Here is a 23,380-nt window from a genome sequence, read left to right as displayed (position 1 = left end):
CCTTCCCTTTCCCCTCCCCCTCCCTCTCTCTGAGTCCTGCCTCCTAAGAAGTGTGTTGGGAATTCAGCTATTGTGATAACAGGTTCCACACTGCTAGAGGGAGATATCCCACCTGAGGACCCCTGAGCCTCTGGACAATAGCTGGGCTGGTATCAACACCCAGGTGCAGAGGACACCATCTGGAGATTGGGCCTCCAGCCACAATGGTGCAATCCCAGCTGATGCCAAGAGCAATGGAATCTAGGTGTCTCTGCTGAACTCTATTCCTGTTGCAGGACCGTGAGCAAATGTAAGGGCTACAACTTCTAGAAAGTAAGTTTCGGAGTGGTCTGCAGTGGGACAGAGGGGCTGCATTTCCTTCTGAGTTTTGACTTGAATTCTGCTTTGCCACGATTATTTGTTAATGGGTTGATTGCTTGAGACAGGTTTTATGGATGTATCACAGGCTGGTCTCAAAACTCTGAGGATGATCTTGAACATCTGGTTCTCCTGCCTCCACCTCTGGAATGCTGGGATTCTAGGTATGCACTACCACACCTGGTTTATGCAGCACTGGAACTTGAACCCAGGGTTTTATGAACTCTTTTGACTGAGCTACATCCTTAGCCCCTATTTATCTTGTGTTTGTAACAGCTGTCTGTGGGGCATACCTCTTTTATCTTCTAGGAGCCCTAAATTGAGTGTGGTGGCACTCAACAGTCCCATGTCACGCCTCCCTCCACTCCTTTCCCTCACTTGGGAGTCAGAGGTAGGAGCATCAGAATTAAGATTTCAAGATCATCTTGAATTACACGGCAAGTTCATCGACAGCCTGGGCTGCATAAGAGTGTGTTACTTCTGCCCTGGCTCCCATCTCTAGGAAGGAATAATTCTTCTCTTATTTGTGATCTAGCAGTGCTTGATATAAACTCCTGGTAGAGAATATAAAAATCTACAATATGTGTCACTATGTGTTTGAGCCTCTCCTAGTAGGTTGTTTTGTTTAGTTAACAAGAAAGATTTCCTCCTACTTTTAAAATTAAAAATAAGATTTTTTTTATACAATACATTCTGATTGTGGCTCTTCTCCCCCAACTCCTCCTAGATCCATCCTACCTTCCCTCCTACCCAAATGCACACCTTTTCCTGTCTTTCTCTCGTTAGAAAACAAACAGGCGTCTAAAATAATAAGATAAAAATAAAAAGAAACAAACCAGGATAGGAGAAAACTAATGAAAGAAAAAGAGCCCAAGAAAAAGAGTAAGGAACACATATAAATGCAGAAACACACACATTCACACTTACAGAAGCCCTGTGAAAACACAAACTTGGAAACCATCATCTTTCACAGGGCCTTGAATTCTGTCTTGAGAGCCTAGAACATCAACCCTAGGGCAGAGGTGCCAGTGTAGCTCAGCGACAGACCGTTTGCCTAGCACATGAATGGCTCTGGAGTCAGCCAACAGAGACAAGTGGAGAAAGAAATGAAATCAAATGGAAAAATAAAAACTGTGGCTTTTCTTGATGTGGAAAAATTCCCGTGGGCTCCCAGCAGGGGGCAGGCATCTGGTTTACAAGAAGCTCATCTCCTATTAATGACTCTTAAAATTTGTCTTAGGACACAGATGTTAAAGATAAACTTGAGCGAGGCCCAACAATTGAGGCAATCAGAGGCTGTCAGACTGCCTCAGCCTGGCCCATCCTGCAGATGCCATGTTGTCTTCAGTCAAAGGCTCAGCTTCCGTCCTAGTGACCCAGAATGTGTGCGGATGCATCCATCTCTGCATCCAGTCAGCGCAGTGGCAGGCAGGAGGCCTTAGAGGAACACTAACTAGATGAGCGGAAGATGCTCATGACCAACACCAAACTCTCCCTTTTCTGGTCCTTGTTCCTAATCACATCCCTTCTCCTGGCTGTCACCCACACCCCTTCAGAGCTGTCCTGCTTTTCTCTAAGGAGTGGAGGGGCCGATGAAGACTGCCTGGGACACCTGAGAGAAGCAGGGCTGCTTTCTGATGATCTGAGCAAGGGTGTGATATTATACCCAGACGCATAGAGACCTCAAGGAAGAGCACGAAGATGCTAAGGACAGGATGGCCAGTTTCAGAAGATAGTTGTGGTTTGTTGGGTGTGCTGCCGTGTGCCAGTCATCACAGCAGTGGGGAGGCTGAGGCAGGAGAACCTGGACTTGAGACTATGTCTCAAAATAGTAAAAGTCAGGCTGGAGAGATAGCTCAGTGGTTAAGAGCACTGACTGCTCTTCCAGAGGTCCTGAGTTCAATTCCCAGTAACCACATGGTGGCTCACAACCATCTGTAATGCAATAAAGATGCTCTCTTTTGGTGTGTCTGAAGACAGCTACAGTGTATGCATATAAATAAAATAAATAAATCTTTAAAAAAAATAGTAAACGTTTACTTTTTTTTTTAATGTTGAGACAGGTTCTTACTGTGTAGTCTCAAACTCACAGAGATCCATCTGCTTCTGCTTCTCATTTCATCTGAATGACAGAATGAGAGGTATGTGCCACTAGAACCTGCAGAAGTCTATTTTTAAAATCTACCAATTAACTATGTTATGTATGCCACAGTGATAATCCTGTGCCATGTCAATACAGCAGCTCTAAAGCTTCTCAGGCCTAATCTCTAAGATAAGGGATCTTACCATGCTTTTGTTTCATTACCAGGCTTGGTGGCACATGCCAACAGTCCTAGCACTCTGGAGGCAGAAGCAGAGGATCAGAAGTTCAAGGTCATCCTCAGCTACCTAGTAAGTTTGCCTTAAGGAACTTTTTTTCATAGTCTGGTGTGATTCGGTCAAGCTCCAGCATGAATTTAACTGTCTAATATCTCTTCATCTGCTTAGGATATCATCATTCTTGGCTCTTCAAATTGGGCCCAGCTTGGGCGAGTACCATCAGCCTTCTCAGGGTTCCAGAGTCTTAGACCCATGCTAGACAGCGAGCCAGAACCTGAATTTTACGTAGATCCCAGAGGATTGTGTACACATAACAAATAGCTGGAGAAGCCATGCTGCTGGGATGACACTTGACAGTGCCTTGCAAGCAAGTATGCACTGAGATGATCTCACCAACAGTGCAGGTGTTCGCCTCACTGATGCCAACTTTACACCTCACTGCTGCTTCTGGGGGTGGTGCTTTGTATCCTTCCATATCAATGCTGAGTACAGCACAATACTTGTTCTCTATCTATCTATCTATCATCTATCTATCTATCTATCTATCTATCTATCTATCTATCTATCTATCTATCTAATTATCCATCCATCCATCCATCTATCCATCCATCTACCTACCTACCTACCTACCTATTTATCTACTCTGAGAAAGCATGAGTGTAGAGTTCTCTCCCTTCACAACATGGATTCCTGAGATTGAACTCAGACCCTCAGGCTGGGAATTTGGCAGCAAGTGCTTTTCCCCACTGAGCAATCTTGCCCGGCCCATAGTTACAGTCTTTTAAAACAGCAAGTGTGGGAGTGCTGTAGGCATCAGTTCTTTGGTCCAACTTTGTTGGGTTAAGCTAAAGTGCATCAAAGTCACATAGAGAGCTTTTGAAACCCAGCTTTCCTAATGGCACCTCCACACTCAGCCAGTCTGACTGAAGGTCTAAAGATTTGCATTTCTGACCATTCAAGTTCTCCTGGGGATTTTGATAGGTGGTCTAGCCTGTGCAAATCCTGGTGCCATCCTCCAGGGGTCCTCCCTGTTTTCTGTCTCTAACAGTGATAGAAGTTGGCCAGGGTGAGATGAAGGAGGGGCCTTGTGGCAAGAGGCGTCAGGCTGATAGGAACTCATTTACTCAGCAATCTTTGCAGAGTGATGGGCTTCCGTCAACACTAAAGCCTATAGCCAGTGTGCTGGCTAGTTTTTATGTCAACTTGGCACAACCTAGAACAATGATCCTTAGCCTTCCTAATGCCACAACCTTTTTAATACTATTCCTCATGTTGTCATGACTCCCAACCATAAAATTATTTTCATTGCTCCTTCATAATTATAATTTTGCTATTGTTATGAATCATAATGTAAATATCTGACATGTGGGATATCTGATATGTGATCCTGTGAAAGGTTTCATTCAACCATGGAAAGGTTGTGACCCACAGGTTGAGAACCACTGACCTAGAATCATCAGAGAAGAGGGAACTTCAATTGAGAAAGTGGCTCCATGGGATTGGGCAGTAGACAAGACTGTAGGGAATTTTCTTAACTAGTGATTGATACAGGAGGGCCTAGCCCATGGTGGGTAGTGCCACCCCTGGGTTGATGGTCCTTGATTGTATAAGAAAACAGGCTGAGCAAGCCACAAGGAGCAAACCAGTAAGCAGCACCCCACTGCCTCGCATCCACTCCTGTGTCTAGGCTCCTGTCTTGTGGCCCTACCCTAGCTTTCTTCAGTGATGGAGTGTGGCCTGAGAATCATAAGCTAAAATAAGCCCTTTTCTCCCCAAAGTTTATTTTGGTCATCGTGCTTTATCATGGCAATAGAAACCTTAACTAAGACAGCCGGATTGGACTGTTGTCAGGCCCTTGTTGAAGACTGTGGGACTTAAGCAATTAACAGCATTGATTGCCTTTCCCTTCTCCATTTGGTTTGGTGTAGGAAAAGAGGGAGTGGAGACCCATAAATTGGAGTCAATCATATTCACTAACATCACTCTCTTGTTTTATTTAGTCAATCATTCCTTGTATTAATCAGAGTAGGCTAGTGTTGTGCCGCAGTAATAAGCAGTCTCCAATCCCAGGATACTAAAACAAGACTTTGTCTCCAAAATTTTATGTCTTAATATTGGGTTAGCAGGAAGGAGACAGGGGAGGGTCTTTTGTATCCACTCAGGGGTACAAGTTGGTAGAAGTTTTTCCTAAATTCTTGTCTTTATGACTCTCGGCAGTAGTAGACCAAAGCCTTGGATATTCTCCTGCCACAAATTAAACGCTCTGGTCTGCAATAAGCACTTCCTTACAAAAAGTACTGGTCAACAATGCAACTTCCACCCACAACTCTAATTCCATGTTCTATCCCAAAGTAGAGGTAGTCAGAGAAGTGTTACCACCCTCTTAGCCCCCACCCCATCCCTGCCATGGGCTTAAGAAGGAGACTAGCCAGCCAGGAAACCTTAGGAAACTCCTGGCTTTGCTTTCATCTCCCTCCGCCACCCCATGCTTCTTCTCTCCTTCTCGGAAATAGCCGTTCTGAACTGTGTGATGGGCATCCTGGCATTTGCATAGTTCTTGCCCAATGTATGATGTTTTATGGGCAAGTGCTATTGATTTTTGTGGATGCATTCTGCTTTAGACTTCACGGAATGCCTCCCCCGCTCCCAATGCTATGCTTTTAGTAACTCGTCATGCTGCCAAGTGTGTATCAAATCTGTTACTTCTGGCTGTCTCGTGGACCACTTTTATTTACCATCTTCCACAGTGATGGGGAGTCAGATTGCTTCTCTTTAACACATTGTTCATTCTCCTACATGTACATACACAGAAATACAGAAGAGTATTTGAAAAATGAATTTGGAGCTTGAACTTCAGGTTTATGGGAGCATGGATATTGTTACAGTTTGACTATGAAATATCTCCTACAAAGAATATCCTGGACACTTGGTCAGATTGTGGAGCTAGTACAAAGGCTGTGGAGCCTGTAGGAAGTATGACCTTGCAGAAGTAGGTGACTAAGGGGCAAGACTTTGAAGATTGTATCTACTCTGATTCAGGCCTGATCCCTCTGCCTTCTGGCCTGCCACCAGGTGAGCAAGTTGCTACCATGTGCTCCCACTGCCCTGGAATTGATCTACTTTGCCTTCTCCACCAGGAAAGACTGACTCTGGAACTGTGAGCCAAAATAAACCTCTCTTCCCCCGAGGTGCTTCTATCAGGTAATTTGTTACAGCAGAAAAGAAAACTAATGAATACAGATAGTATTCAACCTATCATATAATCTCCTACCTCCCAAGTTAGCCTGCACTCCTGCCAACAGATAATGAGGGTCTTCCCCCCCACCTACCCCCACCCCGCACATCCCTGCCAACCCTACATCACCCAGAGTTGGAATTTTTGTTCTTCTGACTTAAAAAAAAAAATCAAGCTACTACTTCTTTCTCCCATTCCTTCCTTCTTCCCTCTCCCCCACCCCTCTCTCCTCCCCTAGTTCCTCCCCTGTCTTCTCCTGTCCCCTCCCACTCCTACTTCTTCAGGGCCCACTACACAGCTCAGGCTATCCTAGAACTCGAGATCCTCCTGCCTCAACCTAGGATCCGACATCCGCACCATCTTCAATCTCATTGTCTCCTCTTGTGTGTGTGTGTGTGTATGTGATGTATATTATTGCTCTTACAGGAACTCCTCCAGTGTCTACTACATTTGAGCATGACTTTTAAATGTTTGCTAGAGTAGTTTTAACTTCAGAGAAAGATCTGTAAACAACCTGGGTCCATTGTCTCTTTCAAGTTGCTACATGCTAGTTTTCCCAGTTTAGAAGGAAGTTGTATATCTTTGAGACTTGCCTTTGGTCTGTTACATTGCTGCTGTTCACACCTGGTTCCATTTCCCCTGCGATTTCCAGCCAATCCCAGACAGCTGAAGTGAGGAGATGCCACAATGCGCTGAACTGAAATTGCAGAAGAACATGGCTTTCAGACAAAACAACCAAGCAGAACAAGCAGGCCATCTCAGGGAGGCTCAAGTCAGTGACACTGAACTCTGCAAGCCTAGCTTGTTTTATTTAATTGGTTTATCTTAATAAGATGCAAAGAGGTCGGTGGGGGTTTAATTCGCTATGCTGCCCATTTTAAATTCAAGAATCTAGAACTGATGACAAGGAGGAGCAGGCCTGCCTCTCCCATCTACCTGTCTGAAAAGAAAAGGAACCTCCAAGTTGGTGATGGGGATACAAGGGTGTGACAGTCTAGAGTAGAACCCAAGTCAGCCCTAGGTGTCCTGAAAGTTGTCATATGCACTTTAATCACCGTGTCATTTTTAAATGTTCAGATCATTTTAGTTACTGAAATGGACAGCTTTTTAAAATACATGTAACATATGTAACAATATAATGTATACATTTTTCTTTTTAAAATTGAAAAATAAGAAAGAAGAAACACTTTCTTATTTTTAATTCTCCTTTGTTTTCATTTATTACTTTGTCTCAAATGTAGGTTATCCAGTTGGTATCCTGATTCACATCTGTAATCTCAGCATTCAAGAAGACTGAGGCAACTTTGAGGCCAGCCTAGGTTCTAGTTAGTCCCATGTCTAATCCAATGCATTTCAAGATTTCAGCCCCTGTACATGGTATAGAAAGACTACCAGACTACCAACAGACACCTACAGCCTGGGCTCAGCTGCCATCTTGTGAGTGAGTTATCAGAAGGACCCCCCCGCCCCCCTCCCCCCGCATTCCCACTCCTGTCTTCTCTCTAAGTCTTCTACAAAACCATGTGTGCTGTGTGGAAGGTAGATCAGGGTCACACACTCACATCTGTGCTGGATTGAGATAGATTTGGTTTCTTTCAACACAGAAATGTTAGTGAATATGTTTTATTTCAATCTCTGGTGTGGGCCATGGGGCTGCTTCGGATCTTCCACAGCAGCTATGATTTGTCCTATGTCTGGTAGGGGTGTGACTTTTCCAACTGAAGATAGTTTACATTTGGAGTTCTGGGGATTCCTGAGAGGGTATAAAAAGGCCAAAGCCCCTGAGATGGGGCTGCTGCTCCCCCTGCTGCTGCTGGTTGCTGGTTGGAGATATCCTGACAGAGAATATTGGACTTGCTCCAGGGAATTCAATGCCCCTAATCAGGAGGAAGTAGTCTAGCGATATCTATGTTCCCCACCCTTGCCCTCTAACTTTCTCTCCCACCTAGTGTTGGGGATTTGGAAGGGATAAGGGTGGAGAAGGGTGGTAGGTAAAAGAACCCGATAAAGAAGCCAAAGGATAGTTATAGACAGATAGCAGATAGCAGAACTTGTGAATGGTGGTAGGGAGTGTTGAGGTATGGGCATATTAGAGTAGCATATGCTTGCTTCCACCATAGAGGGCAGTGATAGCCATGCTGGGCAGAGGGAAAGCATGGACCATCAGAAATCCAGGAAGGCAATTTTGTAGAGAATGTCTTCATTTACTTATTTTTGATACATAGTCTTGTATATCACATATGTAGCCCTGGCTATACTAGAACTCACTCTGTAGACCAGGCTTGCCTCAAACTTGGAGATCTGCCTGCCTCTGCCTCCCAACTACTAGGATTAAAGGCATGTGCCACCATCTTTAAAAAAAAAAAAAAAAGACAGGATCTCTTGTAGCCTAGGCTGGTCTCCAGGCCACAATCAGCACCATTTTATTTCATTCTTTACAGCACTGGGGATTGAACCCAGAGCCTGTGCCTGTCTGGATTTGTTTGAATCTTTTTCCCTCACATATTTCCCTCACATCTGAAGGTTGAATCCATCTGAGGGCTGCCAATTTACTGTTCTTGGGGTTTCGTTCGGTTTGGTTTGGTAGTGGAGATACTTCAGCCCATTCCCCAAGGACATAATCTACCAGCTCAGCCCTCTGTACCCAGCATCTCCCCATCCCTAAAGGAGAAGTGACACGTGCGTGGTGGGACCTGTCCTTAGTGAGTCCCGAGTCCTAGTCCTGCTCCCAGACTGAAGTTCTCTGAAACTCCCTGTCCTGTTTTTGAAACTCAAGTCCACGTTTGTCCATTTCCAGTCAGGTAGGGTCAGGCCCAGTTTTTGAAATTCCTCCACAAGTCCACACGCCCCTGGGACTTTGGATCTTAGCCAGTTTAGCTGTTGTGCTCAGCCATTTTCCTTATTTTGTTTAAAACCAACCTTCCTCCCTTCCTTCTTTCTTCCTACCCTGTTTTTGTTTTGTTTTGTTTTGTTTTGAGACAGGGTCTTGCTATATAGCCTAGGCTGGTCTTCAACTCACTTATGTAGCCCAGGTTGGTCAACCTCTGGATCCTTGTGTACTGGGGATGTGGGTATCAACAACAGTTCTAGTCCCTCAGTCTCCTCTTTCTCTGAACGGTCAGGTCGTGACTCTGCCCCTCACTATCTCCTCCCTGAGAGACGCCTAAGCATAGAGTCCCATCCAGGCCTGGGTGGGCCTTAGAAAAACCTCCTAAACTCTCTGCTTACAGCATCTACAGCAGGAAAATGAGGGCTTTGAACTGGGCGGCCACCATGGTGCCTTCCAAGATGAGGCTTTTGGGTTAAGTGTCCTTTTGGCAACTGTTGGAAACTGTAGACTCTGAACCTAGAAAATTGGTGACTCTATGGCTGCCTGGCTTGTTATCCACTGTCTGTGTGGGTTCTGGGAACCCACATGTTCCTGTGCACTGCAAGCAAGTGATCTGGACTGTGCAGCCAGCTCTCCAGCCGGTCCCTTACCCTCCCTGGGTGCTCTGGAGGACACTTTCTCCCCAGCTACAACTAAGGGCTCCAGAAAGATGACAAATCGAAGTACCTGGATTGGCTCAGTTGGGAATACAGGTGAGTTGGGGGGGGGGGGTTGAGGGAGGACTTTAAATCCACTTCTGCTTTGTTTTCAAAGGAATGGGGAAGAGGTCTCTTCCTCTTTGGCAGGGGGCCGGAAATTGCAGCCCAGACCTGCCTGAGGTCATGTTTTCTGCTGTGAGGAGAAAGCCCTTCTGTGTGGCTGAGGAGGAAGGCCGCAGGCCAAGGAAGAGCAGAGCCTGGGCAGAGGCTCAGGAAAGAGACCTTCTTCCTGGCATTGTGGTCTGAGTCCCGGTTGCAGGAGTCTCTGAAGCCGACGGAAGTTCAGCTCAAATCTGTCCTATTTATCTGTCTACTCTTGGACCAATGAATAACTACGTGTGTGGGGCCAGGGGTGGGGGTTCAACCCAGAGCTCTGGACTACATACCAAACTTTCTTTTTACTCTTTATTTTGAGACAAGGTCTCATTAAGTTGCCCAGTCAGACTTTGAACTTACTGTATAGCCCAGGCTTCAGTCCTGCCTTAGCCTCTTGGGGAATTGTATTAGCACAGAAGGGCCGAGCTTCCTTCCCCCTTTGGCTATTTGTTGAAGTGAACTTAAATGGACTTAAATACAGTGGACACTCATTCTGATATCCACCAAGATGAAAGGCATAATCTTAAACTTTGGATTACTCAAAGTTGTGTGTTGTGTGTGTGTGTGTGTCCTATGTAGCCAAGAGATAAATCCATGTGGATATGTGTATTTGTGTGTGTACTTGTATGCAAGACAGAGATTAAGATTACGTGTCCTCTATTTCTCTCCATATCACCATCACCACCATCATCACCATCATCATCACCATCATTTGTTATTAGTCTTGAGAGAGTATCTCTCAAAGAATGTGGAGCTCGCCGGGCGATGGTGGCGCACACCTTTAATCCCAGCACTTGGGAGGCAGAGGCAGGTGGATTTCTGAGTTCGAGGCCAGCCTGGTCTACAGAGTGAGTTCGAGGACAGCCAGGGCTATACAGAGAAACCCTGTCTCAAATAACAAAACAAAACAAAAAAAAGAATGTGGAGCTCACTCACTGATGGACTACAGCGGCTAACCAATGAGCTCTGGGGATCCATTCCCTAACGTTAGGATTACAGATGCTTGAAGCCACACACAGCTTTTTACTTGGGTTCCGGGGTTCAGAACTTGGTCTTCATGCTTGTACATGGAGGTGGTTTGGATAGAAGGGCCCTATAAGTTCATATATTTGAATGCTTAGTCACCAGGGAGTAGAACTCTTTGGAAGGATTACAAAGATTAGAAGGTGTGGCCTTGTTGGAGTAGGTGGGGCCATGTTGGAGGAAGTATGTCATTGGGCTTAAGCTTTGACGCATGCCAGGCCCAGTCTCTTTCTCCCTCTCCCTCTCCCCGCCCCTCCCCTTCCCTGCACCCCTCAATCCCCCCGCCTAGGATTTAGGATGTATTTTTTAGCTACTTCTCCAGCACCATGCCTGCTTGCCACCAAGCTTGCCACCATGATGATAATGGACTAACTCTCTGAAACTGTAAGCCAGCCCCAGTGAAATGCTTTCTTTCTTAAGAGGTGTTTTGCTGGATAGTTATTTTTGTTTGTTTGTTTGGTTGGTTGGTTTTTTTGAGACAGGGTTTCTCTGTGTAGCCCTGGCTGTCCTGGAACTCACTCTGTAGACCAGGCTGGCCTCGAACTCAGAAATCCACCTGCCTCTGCCTCCCAAGTGCTGGGATTAAAGGCGTCTGCCACCACTGCCCGGCTAGCTGGATGGTTTTATGTCAACTTGACACAAGTTAAAGTCTTCTGAGAGGAGGAAACCTCAACTGAGGAAATGCCTCCAAAAGATCGGGCTGTAGACAAGCCTATAAGATATTTTCTTAATTAGTGATTGATGGGGAGGGCCCAGCCCATTGTGGGTGGTGCCATCCCTGGGCTGATGATCCTGGCTTCTGTAGTAAAGCAGCTGAACAAGCCATGAGGAACAAGTCAGTAAGCAGCACCCCTCCATGGCCTCTGCATCAGCTCCTGCCTCCAGGCTCCAGCCCTGTTTGAGTTCCTGTCCTGACTTCCTTTGAAGAGTAATGTGGAAGTGTAAGCCAAATAAACCTTCCTCCTCGAGTTGCTTTGGTCATGGTGTCTATTCACAGCAATGGAAACTCTAGCTAAGACAAACACACAGTGAGCCCTATACCCATAGAGCTCTCTCTCAGCTCTGTACTTTGTTCTTTCCATTTTACTATGATCTCCTTCTTGGTCCTCATTTCTTAAGGTCTTCCTAAGGTCTTTTTTAAAACATTTTTTAATTCATTCTTTGAGGATTTCACATCATACATCATGTCCCAGGCCTTCCACATCTGTCCTCCAATCTTGTAACCTTCCCTCAAAAAAAAACAAAAACGAAAACAAAAACAAGGGCTGGAGAGATGGCTCAGCGGTTAAGAGCACTGACTGCTCTTCCAAAGGTCCTGAGTTCAAATCCCAGCAACCACATGGTGGCTCACAACCATCTGTAATGAGATTGGATGCCCTCTTCTGGAGTGTCTGTGTACTTACATATAATAAATAAATAATTTAAAAAAACAAACAAACAAGAACATCTTGCCTACCCTCTGGCCATGATTTGCTCCTCTATCATACCACACCAATCACAGCTATTGATCTCCAGTTCCTCCACGTACTTGTACTATTCCGCATCTCTGTTTTTCCCAGCTTTCCATCACACATGCATAGTTGCACTGGGGTCTGTGGTGTGTTACACAGTGTACCTTTCTGCCAAAACAGCTTTATTTGCAAATGTTCGTTGCAATTGAGTCATTGGTCTGATTCAAGGCCTCTGGCTTCTGCCACACTATCAATACTGGATCCTCACCAGAGTTTAGGACAGTAGATCTGAGACTCTCCATGATGAATGGAGCACTGGATACTGAGCATGGATACAGTCAGAAGTGTCTAAAGGTACAGTCTGTTCAACGTTAGAGCCAAGGGGGCCTGGCCCGGCTAGAGGAGCCCACACCAAAGGCCCTTGGAAGGTCTTGAAGCTTTTTATGAAGAAGTCAAGCATACAGGCAAACACACACTAGTACACACATGAACCCAAGGGTGTTGGCAGCACACTGCAAAGACAATATGTTTTATCTCTTTATGCAAAACCTCAAAACTATTTTCTCAAACTGCGTCTATTAACAGCACATCTACTACCAGGAATGTTTCAGGAGAAAAAGGGGAGGAATGTGTGAAGGTAAGATATTCTCAGTGCTGTAACTTCCCTAAGGGTCCTTCACATCAGAGAGCAGAGTGGGGTCTAAAAATAAGTCAGCAGCCCAGCTTAGGGCCCTCGATAGATCTCCAGTGAAAGTCAGAGGTTCCCAGTAATAAAATCCCCAGCTCCCAGATTAAATCTGGGCCAAGTAAATCAGCCTCTTGGGTGTGGATCTCAGCATCAGTAATTTGGCAAAGGCAGGATGGTTCCTCTGCCCAACCCAGGCTGGTTGATACCTACAGATAAGGGGGACCAGGAGAGGTCAAAGAGCCTGGGTGTAGCTGACCACTAGAGGGCGACGAGGAGCAGGAAATCTCCTGGTTGGGCGAGCGCCACACATTGTCATCCCTCTTTACTGATACCAAGGCAAGTGGCCAATGCTGTTTAAATGGGAACCAAAGTGCATCACTCTGCGTGGTACTCTGGACATCCCCTGACTTCCACTTCTGGGAAAAGCCAGGGAAGTTCCTCCTCTGTGGCACTCCAAGGGACACGCATTTCACAACTGTTCCAAATTGGACGGCTGTTCTGGCTAGTTCTCCAGCCACTGGGATAGATCCGTGTTCTTCTGAACTAAGGAAGGGTCTCCCGATAACAAGCATATTAAGTGAAGGCAAGAAAGGCAACTATTTCTTTGCTTCTTTAAAATAATCGTGTGTGTGTGTGTGTGTGTGTGTGTGTGTGTGTGTGTTGTATTATTTCACAAATAAAGTCTGTGTGTTGTGAAGTGGCTAAATCAGACTGGTAATTGAGCATGTTACCCACATCTTTTTTTTTTTTTTTTTCGAGACAGGGTTTCTCTGTGTAGCCCTGGCTGTCCTGGAACTCACTCTGTAGACCAGGCTGGCCTGGAACTCAGAAATCTGCCTGCCTCTGCCTCCCAAGTGCTGGGATTAAAGCCGTGCGCCACCATGGCCCGGCTTTACTCCACATCTTTATTTATCTTGGGAACTCTCAAAATCTCTTGGCAATTTTCAAGTGTAAGATGGATTTTCTTTTTAATTGTTCATGCCTTGGTAGAAATGAAGATATTCCAAAGAGACAATTTTGTCTCTCAATCAAACCCAATGACCGTCAAAGAAATGGAATTTCCCTGGGAACCTCGTGCTGAAAAAGAAAAATGGGCTTGTCTTGGTAAATAGTCTTACAAATTGCAGATAGTGACTGATCACTAGGTGTGGGGGTGGGGTGGGAGTGGGGTGGGGGTGGGGGGTGGACAATGACACCAGACCACACTTTAACCTGGACTGCTTTAGATGTGTGTGTGCCTGCTCTCTATCTAAAATTTTACCACACTTCAGGACCCCAAAGATGGACTGGGGGATGGGGACATTGCTAATTCCTTTGTCCCTCTTCCCAATGTGGCCTCATTAAATAAATCTGCTTTCCATTACTAATTTGGCTTTTTAATTGGCTCCTTGAGGAGGGGTAGCCTAACTGGCTTGTTGGGACACAGGTTGTGACCCCCAGTTTGGTAACACTCTATGTCACAAAATGAGATCTCTGGATTTAGTAGCCTAACTGAAATGTTGTGACTCTCCCCATCAGAACCCTAATCTTTCTCTAACCCCTAACCCCTGGAAGACACCATTTTATTCTCCACTTCCGAGAACCCTGTTGTCTGAGTTCACACCTAGGTGAGTGTCTGTGGCATTTCTGGAGGCGGCTTGTCTGCTCTGGCAGAGGCGGGATGCTCTTTCAGACAAGAGCATCCTCAGTGTTTGCCCATGAGTGGGTGTCCAGGAAGTGCCCCTGGAGTTGTTTCTGGGAGAATGAGTTCTTTACTGAGAAAATTTACTTGCCAAGACCATGGAGATGTTTTACCTGGGAACTGAAAATATGTCACTGGCAAAGCGATGGACTTTAGCAGCCAAGGAAAGGACTCCTGCTCCTAAGGTCTTTGTGCTGCCAGTCCTGGCCCAGGATGGCAACATAGAAAGAGCTCATGGCACACTTAGAGGACTGATGAAAGATTCCCTTTTCCTCCTTCCTTCTTTTCTTTTTTTTTTTCTTTTTTGTTTGTTTGAGGCAGGGTTTCTCTGTGTAATACCCCTGGCTGTCCTGGAACTCTTTGTAGACCAGGTTGGCCTCAAAGTCACAGAGATCCACCTGCCTCTGCCTCCCAAATGCTGGGATTCAAGGCATGCATCACCTTGTGCATCGAAACATCCTTTTAATACACTAATTTATTTAAAGTTTTTTTACACATATTTATTTATGGAGGGGGTGGTACTTGGGTATGTCATAGTGCACATATGGAGGTCAGAGGACAACTCGTAGGAGTCAATTTTTCTCCTTTCAACATGTGGGGCCTGGGGATTCAGATCATGAGGCTTAGTAACAAGAGCCCTCATCCACTGAGCCATTTCTTTTCTTTTTTTCTTTTTCTTTTTTTTCTTTTTTTTTTGTTTTTTTTTTGTTTTTTTTTCGAGACAGGGTTTCTCTGTATAGCCCTGTCTGTCCTAGAACTCACTCTGTAGACCAGGCTGACCTCAAACTCAGAAATCCGCCTGCATCTGTCTCCCAAGTGCTGGGATTAAAGGCATGTGCCACCACTGCCCGACCATTTCACTAGGCCCCAATTTTCCCCTTTTAGTCCTTCTCCATCTAAACAAGCTTTTGTGCTGTACTAAATGAGCAACTGTTGGCCTTTGGCTAGGTCGAGAAGCATTTACTGGCCCTTCTGGAATGGTCTCTGTCTGTGTCTATGGAAAGAATTGATTGTTTTACTGAGAAAGCAAAATGCCCAGTCAAGTCCTTAATTTCTTTTCTTTGCCTTCCAAACTTTCCATATTCTTTCTCTTGCCCCCTTCTTCCTCTTTTCACACATCATAGAACTCATCATTTCAAAGTGTGCAATACAGTAGTTTTTAAATATATGTGGAGTTCTGCAACAATAACTACCATATAATTCCAGACCATTTTTATCACCCCCAAAGAGACCCTATATCCATATCACTGCTTCCTTCTTCCCTTCTCCTCATGGCTCCTGAAAACTGCTATCCCTCCCTCCCTCCCTCCGTCCTACCCTCTCCCCCCCTCCCTTACCCTCTCTCCCTCTCTCCTTCCCTCTCTTTCATTTCTGAGACTAATCTACTTTCTATCTCTATGGGTTCCTTATTCTGGAGTTTCATATAATATAATCATTTAGTAAGGTGACATTTCATGTCTGGCTTTTATGTTGGTTTTGTGTTTCCAAGGCTCTGAGATGTAGCTTGTAGATGTTCCATTCCTTCTTGTGTGAAGAGCATTCCATCATGTGGATTCATCACATTCTCAGCCAGCACATCAGCCTAAGCTTGACCTCGCCTCTTGCGGCTGTTGTGCAACATTTGTAGGTTTTATGTTGTTGTTGTCGTTGTCGTTGTCGTCGTACATTTTCGTTCCCCTTGGTCATTGTGTCAGCTTTCCTATGGCCGATGAATACCAGAAGGAGCAAATTAAAAGCAGGAGGCCTTTATTTTTGGTTCATGGGTTCAGCAGTTTTAGACTACAGTCCTTTTGCTCCGTTGCTGTGGGCAGAACAGTTAGCTAGCAAGAGCACGTGGTAGCTAAAGAAGCTTACTGGGTATCCCGGCCTGTGGGGTTCAGTTATTCGGGGGTCAAGGGGGACCATGCCTGCAAAAGTAAAATGGGCGAGAGAGAGGAGGAGACCCTGCAAAGGTTTGTCAAGGTCTACTTTACTTAGAGCAACTGCTCAATATATACTTCACAAAAGCAGAAAAAGCGAGAGGTGGGGAACAATGGGTTCACTCCAGGGCTGTCCATCTGGCGGATGCTGTCAGGGGGTCCGGAACATTTCGTAGTCCTTTTCGGAAGGTCTTGGTATATTACTTCTTGATAAACAGGCACAGGATGTTTTTAGCCAAGGTGAATGTCAGGCAGTTCTCAGGCTAGTTGAGGGGCAGGAGTCAGGTGGCCATGCCTTGGCGCCCAACAGCTGGGTGCGTCCGGTAGCGGGAGAAGATGGCGGTCTCCACAGGAGTTAAAGTTCCTCATAATTTTCGCTTGTTGGAAGAACTTGAAGAAGGACAAAAAGGAATGGGTGATGGTAGGGTTAGCTGGGGCCTTGAAGCTGAAGAAGACATGACACTTACACTTACAAGGGGGACAGGCATGATTATTGGGCCACCAAGGACAAACTATGAAAACAGAATATATAGTCTGAAAGTAGAATGTGGATCTAAATACCCAGAAGCTCCTCCATCAGTTAGATTTGTAATAAAACTTAATATGAATGGAATCAATAATTCCAGTGGAATGGTGGATGCACAGAGCATACCAGTATTAGTAAAATGGCAAAAGCCCTATAGCATTAAAGTCGTACTTCAAGAGCTAAGACGTCTCATGATGTCCAAAGAAAATATGAAGCTTCCACAGTCACCAGAAGGACAGACGTACAACAACTAATTTTAGTGGATCTCAAACTTGTCTTAAATCAACAGCCTTCTACTCATGTTAATGTCTTAATTAAATATCACCATGCAAAATACTCACACATTAAGTAAAAGAATTGCAGCTGGTAAACATGGCCTGGACGGTTGTAAGAATATATTTAACATGTTTTCAGGTAACAAGAGAAGTGAAGCATAATTTTTCTTTCTCTTCTTAAATCACTGTCATTTAAACATGAACCTGAAGTACTCAAAGTGAAGTTCAGGTTTTCAAGACAGAAGCATGGCAAAGGAGTGTCAGATGGCCATGGAAACATTTGTTTTTCTGAACAGTAGTCTCAAGAAGGAAGAACAGAAATGGCATGCTTTATCCATCACATTTAGAGCTGCAGTTGGAATCGTTTAAAATAGCAGATATAATGAATAGTCAACAGTTGTGTTGATTCTTGACGCGGTGTGGGTACTGACTACTGTTAGTATCAAAAATAGGTTCAGGATTGTTTTGATACCTGTATTTATAATAAAAAGATGTTTAGGGTTTTGAATTTTTGTTAAAAGCTGTTTTCGTTTGTTACATCTAACAGACATAATAATTTGTCTACGGTCTTTGTTTAATAAAACATGCTTAGAAGTTTTAAGTGAAGTCAACAAAAAGGAAAAAAAAAAGAAGCTTGCTTCATGTTGGATGGGAAATGGAGTCAGGGAAGGACCTGGAATCTAGGGATCACCTTCAAGGGCACTTCCTCAGGGACCTACTTCCACCAACCAGGTCCCATGTCATGAACTTTCTACCACCTCCCAATGGGTCACCAGCTGGGGACCAAGGATGCAACTGTCTCTATTCCAATTATGCACCTTACACCAGGTAAAATGATGCTTAAGGGGAATTGCTAGGTTGTATGGTAATTCTATGTTTAGTCTGTTGAGAAATTGCCACGATGTGCTCCGACACAGCTGTACCGTTTTACATTCTAGCAGCATATAAGCATTCCACCCTTCCCCCCATATTCTCAGGGACACTTTTTTTCTGGGTGGGGGAGGGGCAGTGACACTAGAGACCTAACCCAGGGCCTTGGGCACACTAGGCAGGCACTCTACTACTAGGCTTCTATGAGCTGCTGTGCTGTCTAGTTTTTGTCAACTTGACACAGGCTAGAGTCATTTTGAAGGGGGGGGACCTCTCAGTTGAGACAGTGCCCTCCCTCACAAGATTGACCTGTGGCCAAACCTGTGGGTCATTTTCTTGATTGGTGGTCAGCGGGAGAGGGCTCAGCTCACTGTGCGGGGTACCATCCCTGGGCTGGTGGTCCTCGGTGGTATACAAAAGCAGGCTAAGCAAGCCATGAGGAAGGAGCAAGGCAGTAAGCAGTGTTCCTCCATGGTCTCTGCTTCAGTTCCCGCCTCCAGGTTCCTGCCCTGACTTCCCTCAGTGATGGACTGTGGTGTGGAACTGTGAGCTGAAATAAACCCTTTCCTGCCCAAGCTGCTTTTGGTCATGGTGTTTCATCATAGCCATAGAAACCCTAATAAGACACCTGTCTTTTTGCTCCAGACCATGCACAGGGTGTGACTCTGACTTCCATTCCTCTGTGATTGACATGGGGCATCTCTGCTGTGTCTGTGTGTATTGCTGCTTGCATATCATTCTGTGATAATTGCCTTTTCGAATCCAGGGTCCATTTTAAAAATCACAAAATATTACTTTATTTTGTGTATGTGTTTTTGTCTGCAAGGATGTATGTGCACTTACAGAGGCCACAAGAAGGCGGTGGATCCCCTGGAATTGTAATTGCAGGTGATTTTGAGTCACGTGTGGTTGCTGGGCATTGAGCTTTGGTTCTCTGGAAGACTGGCCAGTGCTCTTACCCACTGAGCCATCTCTCCGGCCCTACTTTGTCCACTTTTACACAGAGTTATTTTATTGTCGTTAAATGATGAGTTCTTTATACAATATTAGATTCTTTTTAGACACACCATGTAAAACTATTTTCTTCTATCCTGTGGGTTGTCTTTTCAGTTTCTTGTAACACCGCTTTTTAAATGTATTCTTTTAGTGCGGTGTGGATACATGCATTTCACAGTGCCCCTGTGAGGTCACAAGACAATGTGCAGGAGCTGGTTCTCTCCCTCCTTGAATGTCCCTGTGGAACTCAGGTTACAAATCTGGAGACAAACGCCTTTACCTGCCAAGCCATCAGGCCAGCCTGTAGATTTGTAATGTATTTTAAAAATCAGAAAATATGCACCCTCCCACTTTCCTCTTCTTTTCCAAAATTGTTTTTAGCTATTGTAGATCTTATTTTTACGTGGACATGTGAATGTTTGGGTCTGCTTGTCAAGTTTCATAAAGCAGGCAGCTGGAATCCTGGTGGAAGGTTTGACTGAGCCCTTCAAATGCTCATGTGTAGAAGCTTGTCCTCCGAGATTACTGGGGACTTTGGAGGTGCCGCGGTTTCACAGCAGTAATTAGATCACAGGTGCTTCAACTTAATGAGTGAATGCACACTGGTCTTGTGGAGTGAACTAGGCTTCAACTCTTTGGAGCTCAGGCTGTCATAAAGCAAAACCGTCTTGGGTGATTGTTCTCTTCTTAAATGGTCAGCTTCCATTCTTTCCCATTGCAATGGTTTGAATACGCTCGGCACAGGGAGTGGCACTATTAGGAGGTGTGGTCCTGTTGGAGTAGGTGTGTCACTGTGGGTGTGGGCTTTAAGCTCCTCATCCTCGATGCCTGGAAGCCAGTCTTCTGCTAGCAGCCTTCAGATGAAGATGTAGAACTCTCAGCTCCGTCCTGCACCATGCCTGCCAGGGCGCTGCCATGCTCCCACCTTGATGATAATGGACCGAACCTCTGAACCTGTAAGCCAGCCCCAATTAAATGTTGTCCTTATGAGAGTTGCCTTGGTCCTGGGGTCTGTTCACAGCAGTAAAACCCTAACTAAGACACCCTAACTAAGGCAACCAGGATTCACTTACCTGGGTTCCAGTGACAGAACTATTAACATCTGAATGAAGAGAAAAATAAATTTCTTGACTTATTAATTACTCAGACGCAGGTATTTTGTTGTAGCAACACAAGAGAAACTAAGGCATGTTGTATTGAATTTGAACACTAATTTGAGTTGCATTGGCATCTTAACAGTGCGAGCCTTTGGGTTGGGGTGTAGCTCAGCTAGTAGAGATTACTTGTCTGCATTGCTCAGCACCACATAAAACTGTTCATGGTGGCACACGCCTGTAATTCCAGTGCCCAAGAGGTAGACAAGAGGGTCAGAAGTTCAAGGTCATCTTCAGCTAGGTAAGGCGTGCAAGGCTCTCCTGGGCCATACAAGACCAAATTCCAAAACAAAAACAGCAAAACTGTGGTCCTTTTTTATCCCTTCTCATCACCCTAAGAAGACAAAGGGAGCAGAGTTGACTAACAGGGCTTCAGATGACCTGTGAGCACAACAGAAACGACTACTTCCAGGATCAGCTTCAGAGGGGCAGCTCAACTCCAACTGGGGTGAATCAAGGGTTGTATAGTTATGGGGAAAGGGAGTAGAGTAGAGGTTTCTAGATGGGTGGGTACATATCATTGACTACAGTTTAGGGTACTGAATAATGCCTCCTGTGCATGGAGAGGCATTCCAGGAAGTCCAGGTGACAGGTTCTCTCGGGAAGCAAACTGAACCTATGATCTCGCCAAGGCTACGCGACAGACATTCCGCAGGTAGAGGGTGTGGGGGTCTGGAGCTCCCCAGACAAAGTCAGAAAAGGAGAAGCCCTGCTAGTAAAGGGAGTCCCCCATCTTGCACGGAGCTCAAGAGAGCTGTCTGGACAATGGTAGATTTGAACCTTAATTAGCAGGGCTCAACATAAAACAGCAGCAATAACAAACTCATTAACACCATCATCATCACCACCACCACTACCACCATCATCACCACCATGACCATCACCACCATCATCACCACTACCACCACCACCATCATCACCACAGCAAATCCAAACAAAACAAGCTCCCCAAAGAAGTCTTCTAATCTATGAACAGAGAATATCTTTCCATATACTTGGTCTTTTATGGCACATTTTAAAAAAATGCTTTGCTTATGTAAGTCTCAAGGCTTGAACTCAGGTCCTTAAGTTGGCAGCAGACACATTTACTCACTGAGCCATCTCTCTAGCTCCTAGAGCATTTTACATTTTGTCATTAAAAGTAATTCCTGGGCAGTGGTGGCACACGCCTTTAATCCCAGCACTTGGGAGGCAGAGACAGGCGGATTTCTGAGTTCGAGGCCAGTCTGGTCTACAGAGTGAGTCCCAGGACAGCCAAGGCTACACAGAGAAACCCTGTCTCGAAAAAAAAAAAATGGCATCATCCATGAGGAGGGAGTTTTACCCTCTTTCGTTTGTAATCTGATGCTTTCCCTTTTCCTGCTGGTGGGAGCCTCCAATCCAGAGGTGCATAGACCTGTTAAGGGTCTGGGCTTAGTGCAGAGGCAGTGCGGCCTGTCTTTTCCCAGTACATACCTTGGCAGCTATTAGTTTTGTAGGTGCCCGCACCCTTTTCCTTTGATTTGGCATTTACTTACTTACTTACTTACTGTGGTCCTTGGAGCAGCCCCTGAACATGCTAAGCCAAGCACAAGACCTATAAATGACACTTCTTGCCCAAAAAAGTTTGATTCCTCTTTGTTATGGTATTTTTCTTTGTTTTTTCCCCTCTTTTCTTTTCTTTTCTTTTTTTTCCTGAGACAGGGTTTCTTTGTATAGCCCTGGCTGTCCTGGTACTCACTCTGTAGACCAGGCTGGCCTCAAACTCAGAAATCCACCTGCCTCTGCCTCCCAAGTTCTGGGATTAAAGGCATGTGCCACCACCGCCCAGCTCGTGGGCCACCACCACCCGGCTGAATCAGCTCTTTATTGACTTTACTGGCTGGTTTTGTGTGTCAACTTGACACAGGCTGGAGTTATCACAGAGAAGGGAGCTTCAGTTGGGGAAGTGCCTCCAGGAGACCCAGCTGTGGGGCATTTTCTCAATTAGTGATCAAGGGGGTAGAGCCCCTTGTGGGTGGTGTCATTCCTGGGCTGGAAGTCTTGGGTTCTATAAGAGAGCAGGCTGAGCAAGCCAGGAGAAGCAAGCCAGTAAGGAACATCCCTTCATGGCCTCTGCATCAACTCCTGCTTCCTGACCTGCTTGAGTTCCAGTCCTGACTTCCTTTAGTGATAAACAGCACTGTGGATGTAAGCTAAATAAACCCTTTCCTCCCCAACTTGCTTCATGGTCATGATGTTTGTGCAGGAATAGAAACCCTGACTCAGACATTGACCAATCAAAGATAATGGAAAACAAATTTTGCATAACCTTGAGACTGGAGGTCCTTGACCACACCACTGTGGGGCTATAGACAGATATCTGTCTGTGCCCAGATTTCAGCATCTGAATACTCAGTGCACAAGACCAACCCCCAACAGTAATTCTGTTTGCCTTGATAGTGGTGCATGCTTAATAAGGATGCATTTCTGAAAGATTACCGGTACACTTAATATCTATTTTTCCATGTGTATGTGTCTTAGTTTGAATTTTACTGCTGTGAACAGACATCATGACCAAGGCAACTCCTATAAGGACAACATTTAATTGGGACTGTCTAACAGGTTCAGAGGTTCAGTCCATAATCATCAAGGCAGACACATGGCAATATCCAGGCAGCAATGGTGCAGGAGGAGCTGAAAGTTCTACATCTTCATCTGAAGGCTGCTAGCAGAGTATTGACTTCCAGGTAGCTAGGATGAAGGTTTTAAAGCCCACACCCAGAGTAGCACACCTACTCCAACAGGGCCACACCTTCTAATTGTGCCACACCCTGGGCTGAGTATATACAAACCATCACAGTATGTCATAACTCAAATATATATGTGCACTTTTCAAAGCAGCTTGCTTTGTATATAGAATATAAGTTTCCTTCTTTCTTTCTTTCTTCCTTTCTCTCTTTCTTTCTTTTTTCCTTCCTTTTGTTGTTTGTTTGTTTGTTTTTTTCTTTCTCCCTTCCCTTCTCCCTCTTGCTCAGGGCACCACTCGCTCAGGTCCATAGATTTTGTTGTTGTAGTTGTTGTTGTTGTTGTGTCCAAATAAGCCTGGGCAAAAATAAGCAAGCTGTTAAGACATTCTGGGAACTAGCAGGCCAGGAAGATATAGAAGAGAAAGTATGCAAGGACATGTCTGGGCAGACACTGAGTAGTGGGCCATCTGGTCCTCTTAGATATGGTTTAAGAT

The 23,380-nt window shown here is 45.2% G+C and overlaps 1 protein-coding gene across 1 annotated transcript; it reads left to right on the top strand.

Moving 5' to 3' along the window:
* Window positions 1-16,693: 16,693 nt before the first annotated feature.
* Window positions 16,694-17,258, top strand: LOC116100597 (ubiquitin-conjugating enzyme E2 variant 2-like). The gene is made up of 2 exons (XM_031384343.1): window positions 16,694-16,863; window positions 16,990-17,258. The coding sequence occupies exons 1-2, from the start codon at window positions 16,694-16,696 to the stop codon at window positions 17,135-17,137; spliced, it is 318 nt and encodes a 105-aa protein (XP_031240203.1). The 3' UTR covers window positions 17,138-17,258.
* Window positions 17,259-23,380: the final 6,122 nt, after the last annotated feature.

This window comes from Mastomys coucha, unplaced genomic scaffold, assembly GCF_008632895.1.
Source record: "Mastomys coucha isolate ucsf_1 unplaced genomic scaffold, UCSF_Mcou_1 pScaffold21, whole genome shotgun sequence".
Taxonomy (NCBI): domain Eukaryota; kingdom Metazoa; phylum Chordata; class Mammalia; order Rodentia; family Muridae; genus Mastomys; species Mastomys coucha.
Note: the sequence above shows the minus strand (reverse complement) of the source record. Positions and strands in the feature narration are given on the sequence as shown.

Bases quoted from the DNA above. Each gene is read 5' to 3' on its own strand.
- LOC116100597 (XM_031384343.1), top strand. From the start codon at position 16,694: ATGGCGGTCTCCACAGGAGTTAAAGTTCCTCATAATTTTCGCTTGTTG. The intron at 16,864-16,989 runs GACAAACTATGA...TTCCAGTGGAAT, and splicing joins ATGATTATTGGGCCACCAAG to GGTGGATGCACAGAGCATAC.